General features: G+C 58.1%; 1 protein-coding gene across 2 annotated transcripts in view; it reads right to left on the reverse strand.

Moving 5' to 3' along the window:
* Positions 1-5,325: 5,325 nt before the first annotated feature.
* The window catches only part of IL6R (interleukin 6 receptor), a 47,462-nt gene continuing 34,215 nt past the window's right edge, over positions 5,326-18,572 (reverse strand). For both annotated transcript variants that reach the window (XM_055139131.1, XM_055139132.1), the window contains exons 7-10: positions 17,272-17,315; positions 16,316-16,385; positions 13,386-13,476; positions 5,326-8,728 (exon numbers count right to left, since the gene is read on the reverse strand). In XM_055139131.1, coding sequence (XP_054995106.1) covers positions 8,491-8,728; positions 13,386-13,476; positions 16,316-16,385; positions 17,272-17,315 — 443 coding nt within the window. In that variant the 3' untranslated portion in view covers positions 5,326-8,490. The remainder of the gene's footprint in view (positions 8,729-13,385; positions 13,477-16,315; positions 16,386-17,271; positions 17,316-18,572) is intronic.

The following is an 18,572-nucleotide window of genomic DNA, read 5'->3' on the forward strand; positions in this document are numbered from 1 at the left end:
TAGTTTGCATATGAAACATTTCCCGCAGTCCTTGTGCCTTTGAAACAGAGAGTGAAGGGGAGGGGGAGACATAGCCAGCACAGCACTGCTGTAAGCTACCGAGCCATCCAGGCTCCTGCCAAGGGCGTTTCAGACACCCTAAGCACTGGCTGGTGCAAAAACACAAAACAAAACAAAACAAAAAACTAGAGATTACTGGGGTCTTGCTGGCTTAGTTTGGGGCCACCTCCAGCAGTTTCCAGTGGCTGCTCCCAGGGGTCAGTCCCACGGGGCTCAGGGCCACATCCTGGCGATGTCTTCCCTGTGGCAGGGGTAGGACCACAGGGCCAGTGCACATGCTTCAGCCAAGGGCCTAGAGGGAGGAGGAATAAGAGCTCCGTGCCGCATGCCCAGCTTCAACAGACCCGCCTGCAACTGGCTTTGTTTTTTTTCTTTTTGGGTCACACCTGGCGATGCTCAGGGGTTACTCCTGGCTCTGCACTCAGGAATCACTCCTGGCGGTGCTCGGGGGACCATATGGGATGCTGGGAATCGAACCCAGGTTGGCCGCATGCAAGGCAAACGCCCTACCCGCTGTGCTATTGCTCCAGCCCCACTGTTTTCTATTTTATTTGAGCTACACCCAACGGTGCTCAGGGCTTACCTGGCTCTATGCTCAGGGCTCCAGAGACCACATGCAGTGCTGGGGATAAAACCTGGGTGGCTCCATGCAAGGCAACCCCCCCCCAATCCTGTTCCTTCAAATTCTTATCACACACACACACACACACACACACACACACACACACTACACACACACACACACACACACACCTACTTCTTGAAACTTTTAACAACTTTTTAGAGGCAATTTATGGTTGAACTGCTCCAAAATTAGGGATTACCAATGTTTTGTGAAAAACTTTAATTGTAAAAATGTTTATGCCTATGGGGAAAAATAAATCGTTAGGGGTCAGAAAGATAGAACAGCAGGTAGGACCCTTGCACCCTGTATGGTCCCCTGAGATCCATCAGGAGTGATCCCTGAGTGCAGAGCCAGGAGTTAGCCCTGAGCACCTCTGGATGTATCTCCCACCGCCCCAAACCCTGGGGGGAGAAAATAAATGTAAAAAGAATGAATCTGATCTTTGGTAATTCCCTGACACTCTTAGAGCGTCACTCGTGTTCAAGGCACCGAGTGAGTTGGTTTCTAGGAAAGCTGCCCCCGCCCCCACTCCTCTCCCTTTGTGAGGTGGGGAGGAGGCACATGGGCCAGAGAGACCGCCACCTCCAGAGGGCCTTGACTGCTCCCCCCTCTCCCCACCTCAGGCCTCCGGAATCCAGGACTGAGCAGCCTCTGCTCTGAGCGCCTGCCCGGCACAGACCTCACGTCTCACCAGCCCCGTGAGGCGGCCGTCAAACCCTACCTGGCTCTATCCCATGCCCGATGTGGGACATGGTCCCTGCACCCGACTTCTCCAGGACCCGTGGGACCCCGGCCGGAGTGGGGAGCTGCTCTCTGCAGGAAGGACTAGGCCTCACTGGACTTGCAGGCACAGCGCCTCCCCTCACGGAGAAGCTGCTCAGGAGAAGGCAGTTTCATTGGGGAAATAAAGGAGGGGAGACGCGGGCTCAAGAGAGACCCTGGGCTTCTCCAGAGTGGTGAAAGCAAAGTCCACGTCCCCGGCAGGGCAGTGCAGGCCACTTCCCGGTCGGAAATGAGCCTCAACGAAGGGACAACATACCTCAGGGGAGATGCGGGCAAACGTGGCCATGGGGCGAGCATGTCCACATGGAAGGGAAGTGCGGGTCAGAGAGGCCATCGTGTAAAAGACAGGAAACGCACATCTCAGAGACACGCCTGGCCCTTCCCTCACCCAGGCTGATCTAGTTTACCCCAGAGGCCCCCAAAGTCAGCTGCTAGGGGGAGAACCTGGAGCGTGTGATGGTCCAGCTGTTCTTTTTAATATATATATATACATATATATATATATATATATATATATATAAAGTAGTTCACAATATTTGATATATTCAATCTTTGAACACCAACCCCACCACCATTACACCTTCCCACCACCATATTTCAGGAGTTTCCATCCTGAACCCCATCCCCTGCCGCAAAGCAGAATCAAAATAGGTTATTTTGTGTTGTTTGTTATGGAAAACTGCTGAAAATGATCCAAAAAACTTTCCTTAGAGAAAAGTGCGTGAAGATTGTTGTATTTCACCCAGGGACCATTAAGCCCTTCTATAAAAGGTTACTAACGTGCTGTTAAAGGTTGAGTCTTGGGGCTGGAGTGATAGCACAGCGGGTAGGGCGTTTGCCTTGCACGCGGCCAACCCGGGTTCAAATCCCAGCATCCCATATGGTTCCCTGAGCACCGCCAGGAGTAATTCCTGAGTGCAGAGCCAGGAGTAACCCCTGTGCATCGCTGGGTGTGACTAAAAAAAAAAAAAAAAAAAAAAAAAGGTTGAGTCTTGTGTGCTTATATATGCACATATATGTATCTGTAAAAATATATTTCCCTCTAAGGTTGGTTGCCTTCTACTTTAAGCCCCATCAAATGTTGTGTGCTACTCATGGATTATTAGTGGTAGGAGGTAGGAGATGTTCCGGAGCTTCGAATGCCTCGCAGTTCTGGAGGTCCTTGGCTGCCGGGACTGGGTTTTTGGTTTTGTTTGTTTGTTTGTTTTTGCTTTTTTTTTTTTGAGTCACACCCGGCGATGCACAGGAGTTACCCCTGGCTCTGCACTCAGGAACCACTCCTGGCGGTGTTCAGGGGACCATATGGGATGCTGGGAATCGAACCCAAGTCAGCAGCATGCAAGGCAAATGCCCTACCTGACACAGGATCCGGTGGCATGGCTATGGCGAGTCATTTTATGCTTTTCTGACAGATTTGTAATGAGTCTCTGGATCATGGCGGTCGATGAGATTGTCTGGCGCCAGCCAGAGGTGGCTTGTGGGCGTGACGGCCAAGTTGCAGGAAGTGGGAGGAGGATCGGGGAGGTCACCCATTCCCAGTTCCGTTGAGTCTGGAATTCTGAGGGTCCAGACATTCTTGGCCTCTGTAGCAGGGGAGCCGCCTCCCTGGGGTCCGGCCAGTTCTGGGCCTGAAATCCTGCATGTCAATTTCCCCATCCCCTCTGGGTCTGAGGCCTTCCTGCCTTTGCGCTGGTTTAGGCCGCGGGTGGCCCCATCTCTCTGCCCAGAGCACTTGTCTCTGGCCCTGCCTCCCTGGTGGGCCCTGGTGGTCATCAGGCATGTGAGTCTAGCGGTGGGGAGGATCCCGGCCCCTATGGAGGGGCTTGGCTCCGTCATCTCCCTGCCCCCAGCACAGAAGTTCTGGAAGCCGTGACTGGAGACCAGGGCCACGTGGTGACGGGCACTCAGAGCCGGCCCGTGAGCAAAGTGAATAGATCCAGGGCGGATTCCAGGAAGCCCCTGGGGGGGGGCAGGGGGGGCCTAGGAGACGGCAGGGAGAGTCGCATCCTTTCTGCAGAGGCCAGCGGCCAGCGTCTGTCTGGGGAGCGCAGGGCCGGGCGGGGCCCGGCTTCCCAAGGCTGCCCCGTGGCGGGGCGGCCTGATACATGAGGAGCGTGGGCCTGGCTGCCCCTGGGGACCCCGAGACACAGCGTGTTTGACAGCCCAGACTCCCACAGGCTCGGCCCACAGCCCTGCTCCCATCAACACATACAGCAAACCCACTCATGTCCGGCCATCTCCCCGAGGGCAGGTGGGCTGGGCCTCTCCTGTGCCAAGAGGCTGGACATCACCAATTTCATGCTGTCCTTTCATTCGTTATTATTATTTTTAGAAAAATCAACCCAAACGGGGCCAAGGGAGAGTATAGGGGTTATGGGGCTTGCCGCGCATGCAGCAGACCCAGGTTTGATCCTTGGCACCTCCTGGGGGTCCCTGAGCACAGAGCCAGGAATAAGCCCTGAGCACCTCCCGGTATGGCCCGAAGAACAGAACAAACAGGAAAACACATTTTAAAGTTTCACTCTTGCGGACCGGCTGGCTCTGGCGGCATCTCTCCGACCCCCACCTGTCCGGCCCCGGACCTGTGGGGAGGAGGTGAGCTTCCACGAGGAGAATGGGGTTGGTCGCTATTTGCAGAACAGTGCCAGGCTCCTGCTGCTGCCCGCCGCTGCTCACACTAGCAACAGGCCATACAGTCAGGCCGCCTGGGCCAGGAGGCCCTGGTCCCCGCCCCCGCCCCCCCCACACACAGCAGGGACCGTTCATGCATGCACACACCTTTCCCTGAGGTACACACAGCGTTTCCCACCCCTGTCTGGTCTGGGGGCAGGGAAGGGGCCTGTCTCCTGGGGTGGGTGTGGGGGAATAGAGAAGAAAAACAATTCCCAAGCCGGCATGGAATGAGCTGCTTGCCTCGTCGGCCAGGAGGGGGCGCCTCTGGCCCGTTCCCCTGCGGCCCCCAGCCAGGCCACATCTGCTTCTGGTTTCTGTCTGCAGGACTGGCACCGGCTTCCCACCGGAGAGGGTGATGGCAGTAGGGGGAGGAGTGCGGGGCGTGCTGCCCACTCCAAGCCCTGCGGGTGGCGAGTTCCACTCTTCTCTCTCTCTCCTCTGTTCCGTGGCTCCCAGGAGCCTTCCAGGGCTGCTCAGGCCTCCCACAGGACCCTGAGGTGCTCAGGGCTTACTCCTGGCTCTGTGCTCAGGGACCCCTCCTGGCGGGGCTCGGGGGACCTTATGGGGTGCCAAGGATCAAATCTGGGTCGGCTGTATGCGCGGCAAGCCCCATAACCCCTATACTCTCCCTTGGCCCCGTTTGGGTTGATTTTTCTAAAAATAATAATAATAAAAGGACAGCATGAAATTGGCGATGTCCAGCCTCTTGGCAGGGGAGTGCAGTCCACCTGCCCATGGCCCGGACACTGTAGGTTTGCTGTGAGTAGAGCTGTAGTCCCTACACACACACACACACACACACACACACACACACACACACACACACACACACACACACACACACACACACACACACACACACACACACACACACACACACACACACACACAGATGAAGAATGAGGGGCCCTTCTGCCCTTCTGCCCCTTTCCTTGGGGGCCCCAAGGAAGCCCAGCAGGACTCCATTCATATAAGGAAAGTCAGCTGAGAAAGCCTCTCTTGTTTCCATGAACTTGTGATTTTTTTTCCCTCCAAAGGTCACTTAATCCCACACTGTGGGGACGTCACCCCCAAACGTCAGGCAACTTCCTCATTCCTTCCCCCTTCTTACTGGCCTCTGCTTAGAAGCCCGACCAGGGCCAGGAGTTCCCAGGTGAGCCCAAGTTACAAGGAAAAGGTGCTTTTAGACCTTATTTATTGCAAATACATCTTCACAATGTTCATTTGAAATGCAAAACAGCTGGTCAAAAGAAAAAGCAGTGAGAAACATATACTGACCCTTTGCCCCAAATACAGACATCAGCCTTTGGTATAGCTTTAGCTGAGTTAGGTAAAAACAAAAATAACATCTGAAACTATTATTCTCTCTCAAAAACAAAACAACACGTATCATAAAGTTGAGGTATACTATTTAACAGACGTGTGATCTCCGTCCGAACACGGCCTCTCATGAGCAGCCTTGCTCTGCTCTGCTCCAGGCCTTCCTTGCTGAGCCCGAGCATATGTTCCTACGACTGACGCACTCTTAATAAGCATCGAGGTTGCCACGGCAACCTGCTGGCTCTGGCACTAGGCCACCCTGGGGACTAGATTCTGGAAGGACCTTGAGGGGCTGTGCCGGAGCTACTGGCCCTGCCCTCCCCTGCAGCCCACCTCCGGCCCCTGCCGGGAACGCTCGGCCGGGGGCTCCCTCAGTTCCGAGACTGGTTGCTGACACTGCTCCACATCAGGATAAATTTCTCATCAGTTCCCACAAGGCCCAGGAGCATCGGCCTCTGCGCCTTCGGCGAGGTGATACGGCCCCTCCCGGGGGGCAGCGGCACATTGGTGAACGTTCCACAGAAACCCACAAACCACCCTAACCCCGTCTGGGCCCGGCCTGGTTCCCTCCAGCACACTCACGCTGCGGGCAGCAAGGGGGTGACAGCACGACGGCGAGACCTGCGGACCCCACACCTGCCAACGGGTCAGGTCTGGAGAGGCCAGATCCTGCAGAGCAGAGCCAAGCCGTGAGGACCAGATCCCCGGCAGAACCGCTTCGTTAATGCTACAGGATGAAGCGACTCCCCTTCAGACCCAGTTCTCTTCTCTTGCAGTGCTGGGGTCAATCCTTGAGTGGACCCCACCGGGGCTCCACAGCTCGGCCACCTCCTCAGCCCCCCTGGAAATTGGCCTGCTTCACACTAACTGTTACAGTCCCGGCATTCACTCGGGGTTGTGTGGCAGACAGTACACGGGGCGAGGCGCAGGGGGATCAAGAGGGGATCCCAATCAGGGGGGATCAGGGGGGGATCTCCTCCCATGGAGAAGGGAAGCCGTGCTTCAGGAACCACGTCCACGGGCGGTGGGCCTGCGGGCAGAGACACCTACGGTTGGGTTCATGCCGGGGCGCACAGCCCAGAGCCTGAGACCCAGAGAGAAAACAAATACTTTTCCTTCATCTCAGTAAACGCAGACAAAAATAAAGGGGAAAACCCTTCCTCACCGTCGCTGCGTCGAGCAGTTTCGCTGCAGTAATAACGAGAACCATGGCAGGTGTGACTGACGTGGCCTGGTTCTGGGCAGCCGTGAGCGCCTCTGGATTCCACATCTCCCACTCGCCGTGTGTGGGTCACTGACGTGGACCGTGAGGGGGAGCCCGGGAGGAGTGGGCTGAAGGACAGCGGGCACAGACCCGCAGTTCCCTTGAGCCACCCCGGCCTTTAGAACGGTCCAAGCCGTGCTTCAGAGTAACAACAGAAGAACCGGTGCTGGCTTTTGCGGACTCGAGCAGGCTGACCCACAGTGTGAGGCCGGGGTCCCGGGAGCAGAGAGGGGCCCTGCCTGCTGGTGATGAAGTCTGGACAGCCCTGAGCCGCTCTGCTTCCCTCTTGCCCGGCCTCCCTGGCCAAGGCGATTTCCCCCAGAGCTCCCAGCTCCTCCGAGGCATGTTTCCTTCACTGTAATACCGCGTGTTTCTCGGGCATGCTTGCCCCAGGAGCCGTGAACATTAATGAATTCTCAAAACCCCCAGAAAAATGAGCAGGCGTGGTCAGCAGTATCCTGGCTGGACCAGGGGGAGGCGGGGGCGGGGGCGGGGGCGGTGGTTTCCAATGCCAGCCAAATGGAAGATGTGAGGCATCCTGTAAGGAGGAAGGGCAAGGTCTCGGATTCTCGGAGGGTGCCCCTCTCTGAGAGCAGGGGGCCGTGAATTTGAAGGATGGGGCTTTGCAGCGGGCCTGCCTGGCAATGGGGAGGGGTCTTCCCAGAACCGTATGGGGGAGTTGGATACCATTTCCTTCCCACACACGGCAGAGCCTTCTCAGTCAGACAAGACACAGCAGCTCGTGTGTGTGTGTGTGTGTGTGTGTGTGTGTGTGTGTGTGTGTGTGTGTGTGTGTGTGTGTGAGAGAGAGAGACAGGTCAAGAAAGAAAGCGGTCTCTTCCCGAAATGAGGGAAGCGTGGCCTCTCCTCCTCCTGTTCTCACCCAGCTCACAGCGGAGCTACAGGAAATGTGCGCGTTTCCCAGCCGTGTTTGTGCGGCTCAGCCCCTGGGCCCGCGGGTCGCCCAGCCTTCTCGAGATAAAACAGCACTTTCTCAAAAGCCGAAGGAAAATACACTCTCGTCGGCTTCTTTTGTCTTTTCACATAAATATTATCTTCCCTGGTTACTCAAGGCTCAGTAAAAAAAGCAAATAAACAAAACTGGAGAGAGAACAGTTTCACGTCTCCAGGGGCAGAGCCCCGGGGCCAGTTCTCTGGGGGAAGAGGAGGTTTCCAGAGGCTGCTGGCCCCCTGTCCCCTTTGCCTCTGACCACCGGGACCACACACTCCCCGTGTCCCTTCTCTGCTTCTCTCCTCCCAAGGTCCGTGATTATCCACCACTGAAAATGCTCTCGAGCTCAGTGCAATTCCACTCGGACCCGCGGGCCCTCCTGGTCGGGGGCAGAAAGACGGGCCGACGCCCCCAGAGTCCGTGGATCCAGACATGCGACGTCCAGCCAAGCCCGAGAGGCTGGAGGCCAAGGCACTTGGGCTGTAAAGGCGTGCAGCAGAGGCGGATGCGAGGTGGGCCGGAAGTGGCGTGGCTGGCATGGCCTGTGGGCCTGTGAGCACCTGCAGCCCGTGGTCACGGCTCTCAGATGCAGGGGCTGAGTGCCCTCAAGTCCTGGGAACAGTGCTCAGAGAGGCCGGATCAGAAACAGCAGGGCCTTGTGTCGAGTTCCAGCAGACTCGTCTCGAGAGGCCCCTGAGAGGGGTCCCAGCCCCCCCGCCCTGAGTGAGACGCAGCGGCTGTGGCAGAGGTGCCACATGGTCCAAGCTCAGCAGACGTGGCCCCCCACGCAGCCTGCTGGGCTGGTGCCCCCAGCTATCTGGGGAAGAAGTAGTCTCTGTTGATGACATCATAGGGCCCGTGAGAGGGCCCTGCCTCCAGCAGGCCGTGTCCTGAGACGCCATCAGGCCCGAAGCTGCTGGGGGGCCCCACGGGGGAGATGAGGGGAACCAGCACTGGGGGGGCCTCGGGGATGTGATGCCCCGGAGAATACGGCGGCTGCGCACTGGTCTTGCTTTCTTTCTGGGACTTCCGCTTCCACGTCTTCTTGAACCTTCAGGGACGCACAAACAAAAACACATAAACACCAAGACAAACAGACCACGGAGCTGAGTAGTACAGTGGGTAGGGCCCTGGCCTTGCATGCTGCTGACCCTGTTCTACCCCCAGGAGGGATCCCTGAGCTCAGAGCCAGGAGCAAGCCCTGTGCAAAGGTGGGTGTGGAACACCCCCCAAAAAAAAAAGCTAATTCAGCACCAGGGGAGCCCAGGAGGAGAGGGGGTGGGAGGGGGCTGGGGCACCGGTAGTGGTAGTCAGGAGCTATCAGGCCCCAGCTGGAAAGGATGAAACTATCCCACCCGCTGTTCTGTCCCCAGGACTCACAGGATCCTCTCAAGGGTTGGAGACCAGGTTTACAAACACCCCAAGGGGCTAGGGGAGGGCATCTGCCTTGCAAACAGCCACCTGGACTTGAACCCCAGCCTCCCGTATCTGTCAACTGAGCCAGACTGCTCAAAATGAGGGCCTGGGAATGCGATGCAGGGGTGAGGGGGGTGGGGGGGAGCCCGGCACATGCCAGGCGTGCTCCCCTCCCCCCGCCCCAGCAGCAGAGGGACGTCTCCAGCAGGAAAGGGCACAGGCTGGGGGAGGCGGGGCGGGGGGTAAGGCTCTCTTGCTCCCTCTGTAGCCCCCCAACTTCCTCACTGCCAACAATCCCTTCCCCCGCCACCCCCACCTCCAGTGCCTCCCCCCACTCGGGCGCTCGCAGTAGCCTCCGTGGGCACGGCTGGGGCACGGGTGACTCATGGGACAGGAAGCCCGATGCCAAACAGGAAGGAGATAGCATCTCTCTGATCACGGCTCGCTCACGCTGCGCGCCGGCCCGGAGCCAGGGCTCAGGCGCGCACAAAGTCCCTGCCGCCATGCGGCCCAGAGACACAGGCCTGGTGATAGCGATCTTCAAAGGTACAGTCGGGCTGCCTTCCTGCAGGTGGGGGCCGGGGATCTCCACCCCCCGCCGCGCTCGGAGCGGAGTGGTGGGGTGGGGGTACTCCCATGCCCACGGACGTCAGCTCCTTTCAGGAAGGGCCCCGAGGGACGGTCAAGCCAGTGGCAGAAATGAGACCTGGGGATTTTCCTGGGGATTCTTTCTACATGCATAGGGTATTCCTGTCCTGGTTAGGATAAACAGTTGAGCTGGTGTGGTTTTGGTTTGGAGGCCACACGTGGCTGTGCTCACGGCTGACTCCTGGCTCTGTGTTCAGGAATCACTCCAAGCATGCTCAGGGGACCGTGTGGGGTGCCAGAGATCAAACCAGGGTCAGCTGTGTGCAAGGAAAATGCCTTCCCCACTCACTGTCCTGTGGCTCTGGCCCAAGAGTTAAGTTTGACTCCAAACCCAGCATTGGTGGGTGGCCTGTGGGAGTGATCAATATCCTGTAGGGTGTCACTTAGGACCACATGGCTCAGACACCTCAGAGGACTGAGGAGAGGCCACTCGGACCCAGGAATTCCTCCCTGGGATTACGCCCCTCAGAGATGACAGCTCTACAGGGAAAGTTTCATGCATCAAGATGTCCAGCACAGGGCTGGGGAGAGAGTACCATGGGGAGAGCATTTGCTTTGCTGAGTCCACCAGGAGTGACCCCTGAGCACTGCTGGGTTTGGCCCCAAAACCAAGAAAAAATATATATGTTAAACACAGGGCTACTTAAACAAGCAAAATGCCCCTAAAGGCCTCCGACCCTCTGGCAGGAGGGAAAGACCCAATGCAGGAGCGGACACGGCGAAGGGAGCACCGAGACACAGACTCTGCCTCAGGGGCGGGACAAGGGATGGGCAATAATCCGCGCTGAATTTAAGAGATCCAAAATGATCTTGGCTATGTGAAAGTCCACAAGAAAGCCCAAGACAAAGACGCAGGAGACTCGTGTGAGACGAGCAGCCCCTGGACGGGGAGACAGTGCAGTGGGGAGGACACTTGCCTTGCACAGAGCCAACCTGGGCTCCATCCCTGGCACCACGTATGGTTCCCCGAGACCACCCGAGCACAGAGCCAGGGGCAAACCCTGAACATCACCGGTTGTGGTCCCATTCACTACTCCCCCAGCCCCCCAAAGAAAACAGGGGTCCAGAGCAATATTACAGCGGGTAAGGCACTTGCTCTGCACATGCCTTATCTGGGTCTGGCTCCCGGCACCCCATCTGCTCCCCCAAGCGCTGCCCAGAGTGATCCCTGAGCACAGAGCCAGGTAGAAACCCTGAGCACTGCCAGGTGTGGCCCCAAGCGAACAAAACCCAAAGCCCTACCACGCCCCCGGGGGTGCGGCTGGGGGTTGGTCTGAGGCCTTTCCACGTGCCCGCCAGACACCACAGCCACACTGAGGAAGTTCACAGCGACTCCCGACACAGCCGGGAGGAACCCCGGAGCACTGCCAGGTGTGGCCCCCAAAACAAAACAACAAAAACCATTAGCAGTGGCTGTCTGTGTGTGTCTTTTCGTGACCCCCTTCCCCGCCCCCGCCCCCGTCTTTCTATTGCCAGTATTCGGCCAGTAACAACACAACTCGTCAGCGCTACTCAGCCTCTCCGGGGCTGATCAGCGGGGACGGAAAGTGTCTGTCCTGGGTCACTGACTGAGAAAGATGAGCTTTCCTTCTACGGCAGGGAGAGGAATGAATGACACTGTTCTGAGAATCACTCAGCCCAGAGGGGCCCGGAAACCCGTCAGCTGGGGCGGGGGTGGGGTGGGGTGGGGGGGCTTCTGAGCAGGCCGGGGATGGACGGAAGAAGAGACAGAGGGGCAGCTGGGCCCCCCCACACCATCTCATCCTCTCCTACTTATCTGAATCTCATAGTGTTTTTCTTGGACCAAAACTCCCGTCACTAAGAGAAAACTTTAAAACAAAAAAAATCATAATTGAGAGGCTGGAGGAATAGTATGGTGAGGAAGGTACTTGCCTTGCATGTGGCCAACCCGGGTTCAATCCCTGAAACCAAACAGGGCTCCCAACCCCCACCAGAATAATTCTTGAACTCAGAACCAGGAATAAGCCTTGAGCACTGCTGGGTGTGGCCCCCAAACAAAAACAAACAGAAAGGAGAAAAAATAATTTCATTTAAATAAAAATAAAATAATTTCTCGAGGAGCTAGAGAGATAGTACAGTGGGTAGAGCATTTGCCTGGCACATGCCTGACTTAGGTTTGATCCCCAACGTTCCATATGGTGCTCTAGGCACCACCAGGAGAAATTCCTGAGTGCAGAGCCAGAAGCCAGAGCCTCAGCAGTGCTGGACATGGCCCCCAAACCCAGACCCAAGTAACTGAAAGTTATTTTGTTTTTGTTTTGTTTGATTTGCTTCGGTTTGGGGGCCACACTTGGCAGTGGTCAGGGATCACTCCTGGAGCAGCTCAGGGGACCGTATCGGGTGCTGGGGATCTAACCGGGCTTGGCCATGAGCAAGGCAAGCGCCCGACCCGCTGTGCAATCACTCAGGCCCAATAACCTTTACTCTTTTTTTTTTTTTTTTTTTGCTTTTTGGGTCACACCTGGCAATGCACAGGGGTTACTCCTGGCTCTGCACTCAGGAATTAGCCCTGGCAGTGCTCAGGGGACCATATGGGATGCTGGGAATCGAACCCGGGTCAGTCGCGTGCAAGGCAAACGCCCTACCCGCTGTGTTATCACTCCAGCCCCTAACCTTTACTCTTAAAAACCAAAAATTCCACCAAAACCTAGTGGCAGGAAGTTCCCTCCCACCCAGGCCACAGAGGTTACCCACTAGCGCAGCCACTTCCGTAGGCAGGACACCGTGAACCTGCCCCCGGGGGCCCCACCTCGACGGTGGCAGAGTCTGTGATTGTGCCCAATGCGGAATGAACATGACCATTGAGGGAAGGGGCGAGCAGGCAAGGCGGGGAAGCAGCCCTCTGAGTGCGCCCTGAGGAGGGCTCACTGCTTCCAGGGCTGCACTGGCATTTGGGGTGGGTGGTGGGACCACGCCTGGCGATGCCCAGGGCTCAGCCATGGCTGTGCTCTCAGTCACTCCCCCTGGGGCACTATCTCACACCCAGGTCAGCCGCACGCATGGCAAGTGCCTTTCCCCCCTGCTCTCTCTCGGGTCCCTCTGCAGTACTTAGTCTGTGACTTTCTTTCTTTTTTTTGCTTTTTGGGTCATACTTGGTGATGCACAGGGGTGACTCCTGGCTCTGCACTCAGGAATTACCTCTGGTGATGCTCAGGGGACCATATGGGATGCTGGGAATCGAACTCAGGTCGGCTGCACAAGGCAAATGCCCTGCCCGCTGTGCTATCGCTCCGGCCCCTAATTTGTGACTTCTGGGGCAGGAACAGCCCCTATCCCTACAGCAATGCTGGCACCCACCCACCATGCTGCTCATGTCGGCCACACTCTCCCCCAGTTCCAGCCTGGCTTCTCCCGGGCTGTCCACTGGGTCGCTCTCTCACTCCCAGGGAGCTGTGGCCGGCCCGCCCCCCAGCCCCTCCACCTCCCTGCTGCCTGCTCACAGGCACCCTACCCCAGGGTGCCACTGGGGGTCCTCGCTTCTCCCGGCAGTGCTCCTGGTCTCAGAGAGCAACGCCCGCCTCCCTCTGCCTCCTTGGCCTCTGTCCGCCCCTGGCATTTCCCGGCCGCGTGACTTGTCGGGAGCAGAGATGATGCCAGACATGGCTGCCTGGCGCCCCACTCACCGCAGGACGATGCCAATGCAGAGGAGGGCTCCAAAGACCAGGCTTCCTCCGGCCACCAGGAACGCGGGCAGGGGAGCTGAAGCATCTTGCACTGGGCAGAAGGGGGGCAGGGAGAACAGGAGGAAATGAAAGGAACAGGAAGACACAGCAGAGGTGAGAGGAGGTGGGAGGGAAGGAGAGAAATGTTTAGGTGGGGCTCTTGAGCCCCTCGGGATTCCCACCCCGTCATCTGACATGGGGCCCAGGCCTGTCCAGTTCCAGAGAGTGGCCCCAGCCTGTGGAACTGACCCCAGGCCTCACCACGCACCCCGGGGCTTACCCTGTGCACCAGGATACCTGCAGCGGCCACAGATGTCCACTCACACTCGGAGGCTGCAACCCCCGCCCCGCCCCCAAGGCTCCAGGGGTGCAGGAAGGAGGCTGGGGACCTCCGGAGAGAGAGACCAGGGAGGCGGGAGGCCGCCATTGCTGGTCTGCCTCCCCGCTTGGACACAGGCCCGGGCCTCAGAGACCCCGTGGCTGCCCCCCGCATGTTCTCCCTCCACACTCAGCTCCTGCCTGCCTGCCTGCCTTTGCCGCTGCCCAGTCCCTATGTGACCCCTAGGCTTCGCCTGGTCATGAAGTGGCCTCACTCCCCACCACACCCCTGCACACTCAGCCTGGGAGCCAGCCACGCGCGCCCCTGGGCGCTCTCCTGATGACCCAGGACAAAGCAGTCTGCCCACATGGGCGTCCCAGCAGCATCTCTGTCCTCAGAAAGGCCCCCCACATGGGCCAAGAGCCCCCCTGGGTGGCGCACCCTGAGGGAGCCGCCAGCAGCATCCCTGCTGCTGAAGAGCGAGTGGCAGTAGTGGCAGTGCCCCTGGGTGCGGCCTGGTCTCGAGGGACGGACTCTGCACAAGCCCCTCCTTCTCCTCGGACGGGCCATCGGGGAAACTGCACGCGCGGTTGCTCATTAACTGGCATTTCATCATCTTCCCACCCGCCCCTCCGTTCACTCAGCAAACAGTGACCAAGAGCCATTCCCACACCCGCCTTTGTGCCCACCCCCACAGGGGCAGATGAAAGGGTGGCCATGAAGCTCTGACCTCCTGGGTCTCACGTCTGACCAAGGGAGATGGACAAACACACAGCCGTGTGCCCAATGACGTCAGTAGTGATAGGGGCCAGGATGACCCAGCACAGGTGGAGAGGTCCATTGGCTGGAGTGTCAGGAAGGGCCTCTGGGAGGGGACACAGGAGCAGAGACGTAACCAGGGAGGCGAGGCCGCACCCAGAGCCAGCAGCATGTGCAAAGGCCCTGCTGCGCATGGGGAGGGGTGAGGGGCAGAGCCAGAGAGAGGGGCCCAGCGCCATGGAGACTGAGGGACTTGGTCAGGCTTTTCTCAGGAGGCCAGGGGCAGTGGAGGAGATGAGAAGGAACCAGGTTCTGGATATCTCAGGGCCCACCAAGAGAGTCTGGACATGGCCTGAGGGGCAGGAGAGGAGGAGGAGGCCAGTGTGGCGCCCATGGTGGGGCGAGTCGGTGAACGTGGTGCTGGCCGGGGGTTGCAGGGCCAAACAGCAGCAAGCTCTCCGCTTCACACTCGGGAGTCTGAGTTTTCTTTTTTTTTCTTTTTGGGTCACACCCGGCGATGCACAGGGGTTGCTCCTGGCTCTGCACTCAGGAATTACCCCTGGCGGTGCTCAGGGGACCATATGGGATGCTGGGAATCGAACCCGGGTCTGCCGCGTGCAAGGCAAACGCCCTACCCGTTGTGCTATTGCTCCAGCCCCAGGAGTCTGAGTTTTCCCTGTTCAATGTTTGTGGCAGTGCTGCGGGTCGAACCCAGGGCCGCACCCATGTAAGGCAAGTGCCCTCCTGCTGAGCAACATTCCCAGACCCCACGGGGGTCTGTAATGGGCATGTCAGTTAGGTAGCCTGGGTCTCGGTGAGAGAGAGAAATCTGGGAGTCGCCCGCCCAGGGATGGCCTCGCCCTGCGTGGGGCCGAGTGAGCTCATCAGGACGGCTGCCCCCAACACCCCGCCCAAGGTGCAGTTCAAACAGCCGGTCCTTCCCGGCCCCCCCCCCCCGCCTCTGCACTCCTGGGTGCTTATGGACACCTTCCTCCTGGCTCCGTTCACAGTCTGCCCTTTGCACGCGTTGCCAGCCCTGCCGGGGCCCACTCACTGGACAGGGGACCCAGGGAAGGCGGCCTTAAAGCCGCAGTTCTGCAGAGCTTGGCCTGCCCCCAGCACACTGCATATTAGGGTGGGCTTGTGTCCAAGATGGCGCCTCCCAGCACCCAGCACCCAGCACCCAGCCCCAGGTGCAGGCAGGCAGCGCCCAGGAGGGCTCCTGAGAACCAGCACCTCCTCAGGATGTGCCAGGTGGGCGGGAAGCTCCCCCACCCAGCAACCTCGGGGGCTGGGCTCCTGGCGTCCCAGCCCTCCAGCCAGACAAGCCTCGGTAGGCCCTTCCTTGGCACAGGTGTCAGTCGTTCCTCTGGCCCGACAGGGAAAGGGAACCAGGAGCGACAGAATCAAGGGCTCCGCACTAACATCTCCCTCTGCCGTGTGCCAGCCACACGCTGGCCCTGTGTCACGGGAACTGGTTCCCACTTTACCCCCACACCCTTCTGATGTGCCTCTTGCCGCGCCTCACCACTGAATGTGGATGTATCACGTGGGAAAAGAATGTTTCTAGGGCCAGAGAGATAGTACCGTGGGTTAGGGCACGGCTGTGCATGCAGCCACTGGGCTTGACCCCCGTGTGCCCCCCCTCCAGCACTGCCAGGAAGGTCTCCTGAGTGTACAGCCGGAGTAAGCCCTGAGCATCGCCAGGTGTGCCCCTTGGCCCCCCAAAATAAAAAGAATGTTGCTGTGTCTGCTTTCAAACAGACGGACCCTCTGCTGGCTCGTCTGCGAGTAGGACAGTGCCGGGCCTTACCAGGGAGGCTTGTTGTGTTCACAGGGTCCACAGGGAGAATAACGTCCTCGTCGGGCTCAGTCTTGAGTGCCTGTGAAAGACATCCCTCAGGGTAGGACCCGCTTCCGGATCCCACGAGCACCCGCTGCTGCCTCCCCTCTCCCCCCAGGCCCCTCTCCAGCTCAGAGGATGCTCCAGCCCGGCCCCACCACTCAGCTTCTGTGACACCCTTCACAGTTCTCTGTCTACACTCGGCTCCCTGAGGAGGGGTGTCCGCCCACCTGCCTGCCACCGAGAACTGGGGTGGCCACTGGCCTTTGCTCTGTGCTGGGGTGCAGAGTCCTTGCCAGGGAAGGTTACAGGCCGAGCCAAAGCATGACCCAGGCCACCCTGAGCACAGTGGGGCCATTTTCCTCCCTGGAGGCACCAGCAGGGTCTCGGCTAACATGAAGCCCCACTGAGCCACAAAGGCAGGGTTCAGCTCGCCGAGCCCCTGAGCCCCGTGCTAGTAGCTCGTTGGCCCCCTCACCTGGAATTTTGGGGACAGCAGGTGACATGTAAGACCCCAGTTCTTCTCGCACCACCCAGCACCGTGGCCCAGTGGCCGAGCCCCCAGCTTAGCACGTAGGGAATTAAGGACTATGGGAGGGACTGGGGTGAGCGGAGAAATTGGATTACAGAGGATTTGCAAAGCAGCTTCAGATGTAATCCTCTTTCCAGAAAATCATGCCACAAGGCCCCAGGGGAAGGGCCTGGAGGGCCATGCCGGGGTGGCTGAGGCAGCAGGCCTCACGCGGTCAGCCCGGCCCTCAGGCGCCCCGACCCTCCAGCCCTGGATGAGAACGGGCAGTGCCCTCCCCGGGGGAGGCCCACAGAGCACGGGGAAGCCCTCCCGTGCCTAGTCCCTGCTCCTGGTACCTGACCCAGCTGGCGTTTCAACCCAATTTGTTCTGGTACCAGCCATGGCCGGCGCTCACCTGCACGGACTGGGGGGCGCTGGTCTCCTCGGAAGTCCTGGGTTCTGGGGAGAGAGGGGAGGGCCATGAGTGACCTAGACTGCAGCTCCAGGAGAGTCAGGTTCACCCTGTGCTGAGGCGAGCACCAGGGCAGACACGGTCCAAGAGCCAAACCTGGCCTTCACCAGGGAGGCGGACACAGGCCGGTGTCACAAACTGCCTCTTAGTATTTATATTTTTATTTAAGGATTACATATGGCAGTGCCCAGGGCTGACTCCTGACTCTGTGCTCAGAGATCACTCCTGGTGGGGACCAGGGGACTGCACAGGATGCAGAGGGTCGAACCCGGGCTGACTGTGTGCCAGGCCACAAACAGCCTTTTAAAGTGCTTTATAAGGGGCTGGAGAGATAGCACAGGGGTAAGGTACTTATGATTATGACTCCATAACAAAACCAAACAAAAACTGCTTTAGAAAATGTTGAGGGGGCTGGAGCAATAGCACAGCAGGTAGGGCATTTGCCTTGCACGCGGCCGACTGGGTTTCATCCTCAGCATCCCATAGGGTCCCCTGAGCACTGACAGGTGTAACTCCTGAGTGCAGAGCCAGGAGTAACCCCTGTGTATCTCCGGGTGTGATCCAAAAAGCAAAGAAAAAAAAAGAAAATGTTGAGGACATGATATAATGTTCTAGGAAAACGCAAGGAAAGAAAAAACTATCCCAGATTATTTATTAACATATTACAGTATTACATATCTGTTAGATATATACATTACAAATTATACATTTGCATAAGGAAACCTCAGAAGGATTTCCCTTATCACCAGAGATAAGCACCACTAACATTTTAATTTCCTTTTGCGTATTTCTTCACAATCACAAATATTTAACACAGGGCGGGGGAGACTGCCAAGGGCTTTGCGTGTGGAAGCCCCAATTCTCAGCCCTTCGGGGTGTGGTCCCCAACCAGAGTAAGTGCAGCATGAGTAACCATGTGCGTGGAATGAAAACACTTTCCATGAAAAGAGACATGGAGAGCCTACATACATGTATGTGCACACACATACATGCACATATGCACATGCCCGCATGCGTGCATGCGCGTGCGCGTGTACACGTACACACACACACACACACACACACACACACACACACGGGCGGTGTTCCTGCAGAGCAGACGCCAAGGACGGAGCAAGAGGCTGACATAGGTCTGGCCCAGGGCGAGCGTGGGCCCAAGGCCAGCAGCTGACCCATGACAGGCAGCGAGTGGAATGTTCTGGATTTCAAAGTATTTTATTGTCACTTTATCATTTTCCATCAGG

This window comes from Sorex araneus, chromosome 5, assembly GCF_027595985.1.
Source record: "Sorex araneus isolate mSorAra2 chromosome 5, mSorAra2.pri, whole genome shotgun sequence".
NCBI lineage: Eukaryota > Metazoa > Chordata > Mammalia > Eulipotyphla > Soricidae > Sorex > Sorex araneus.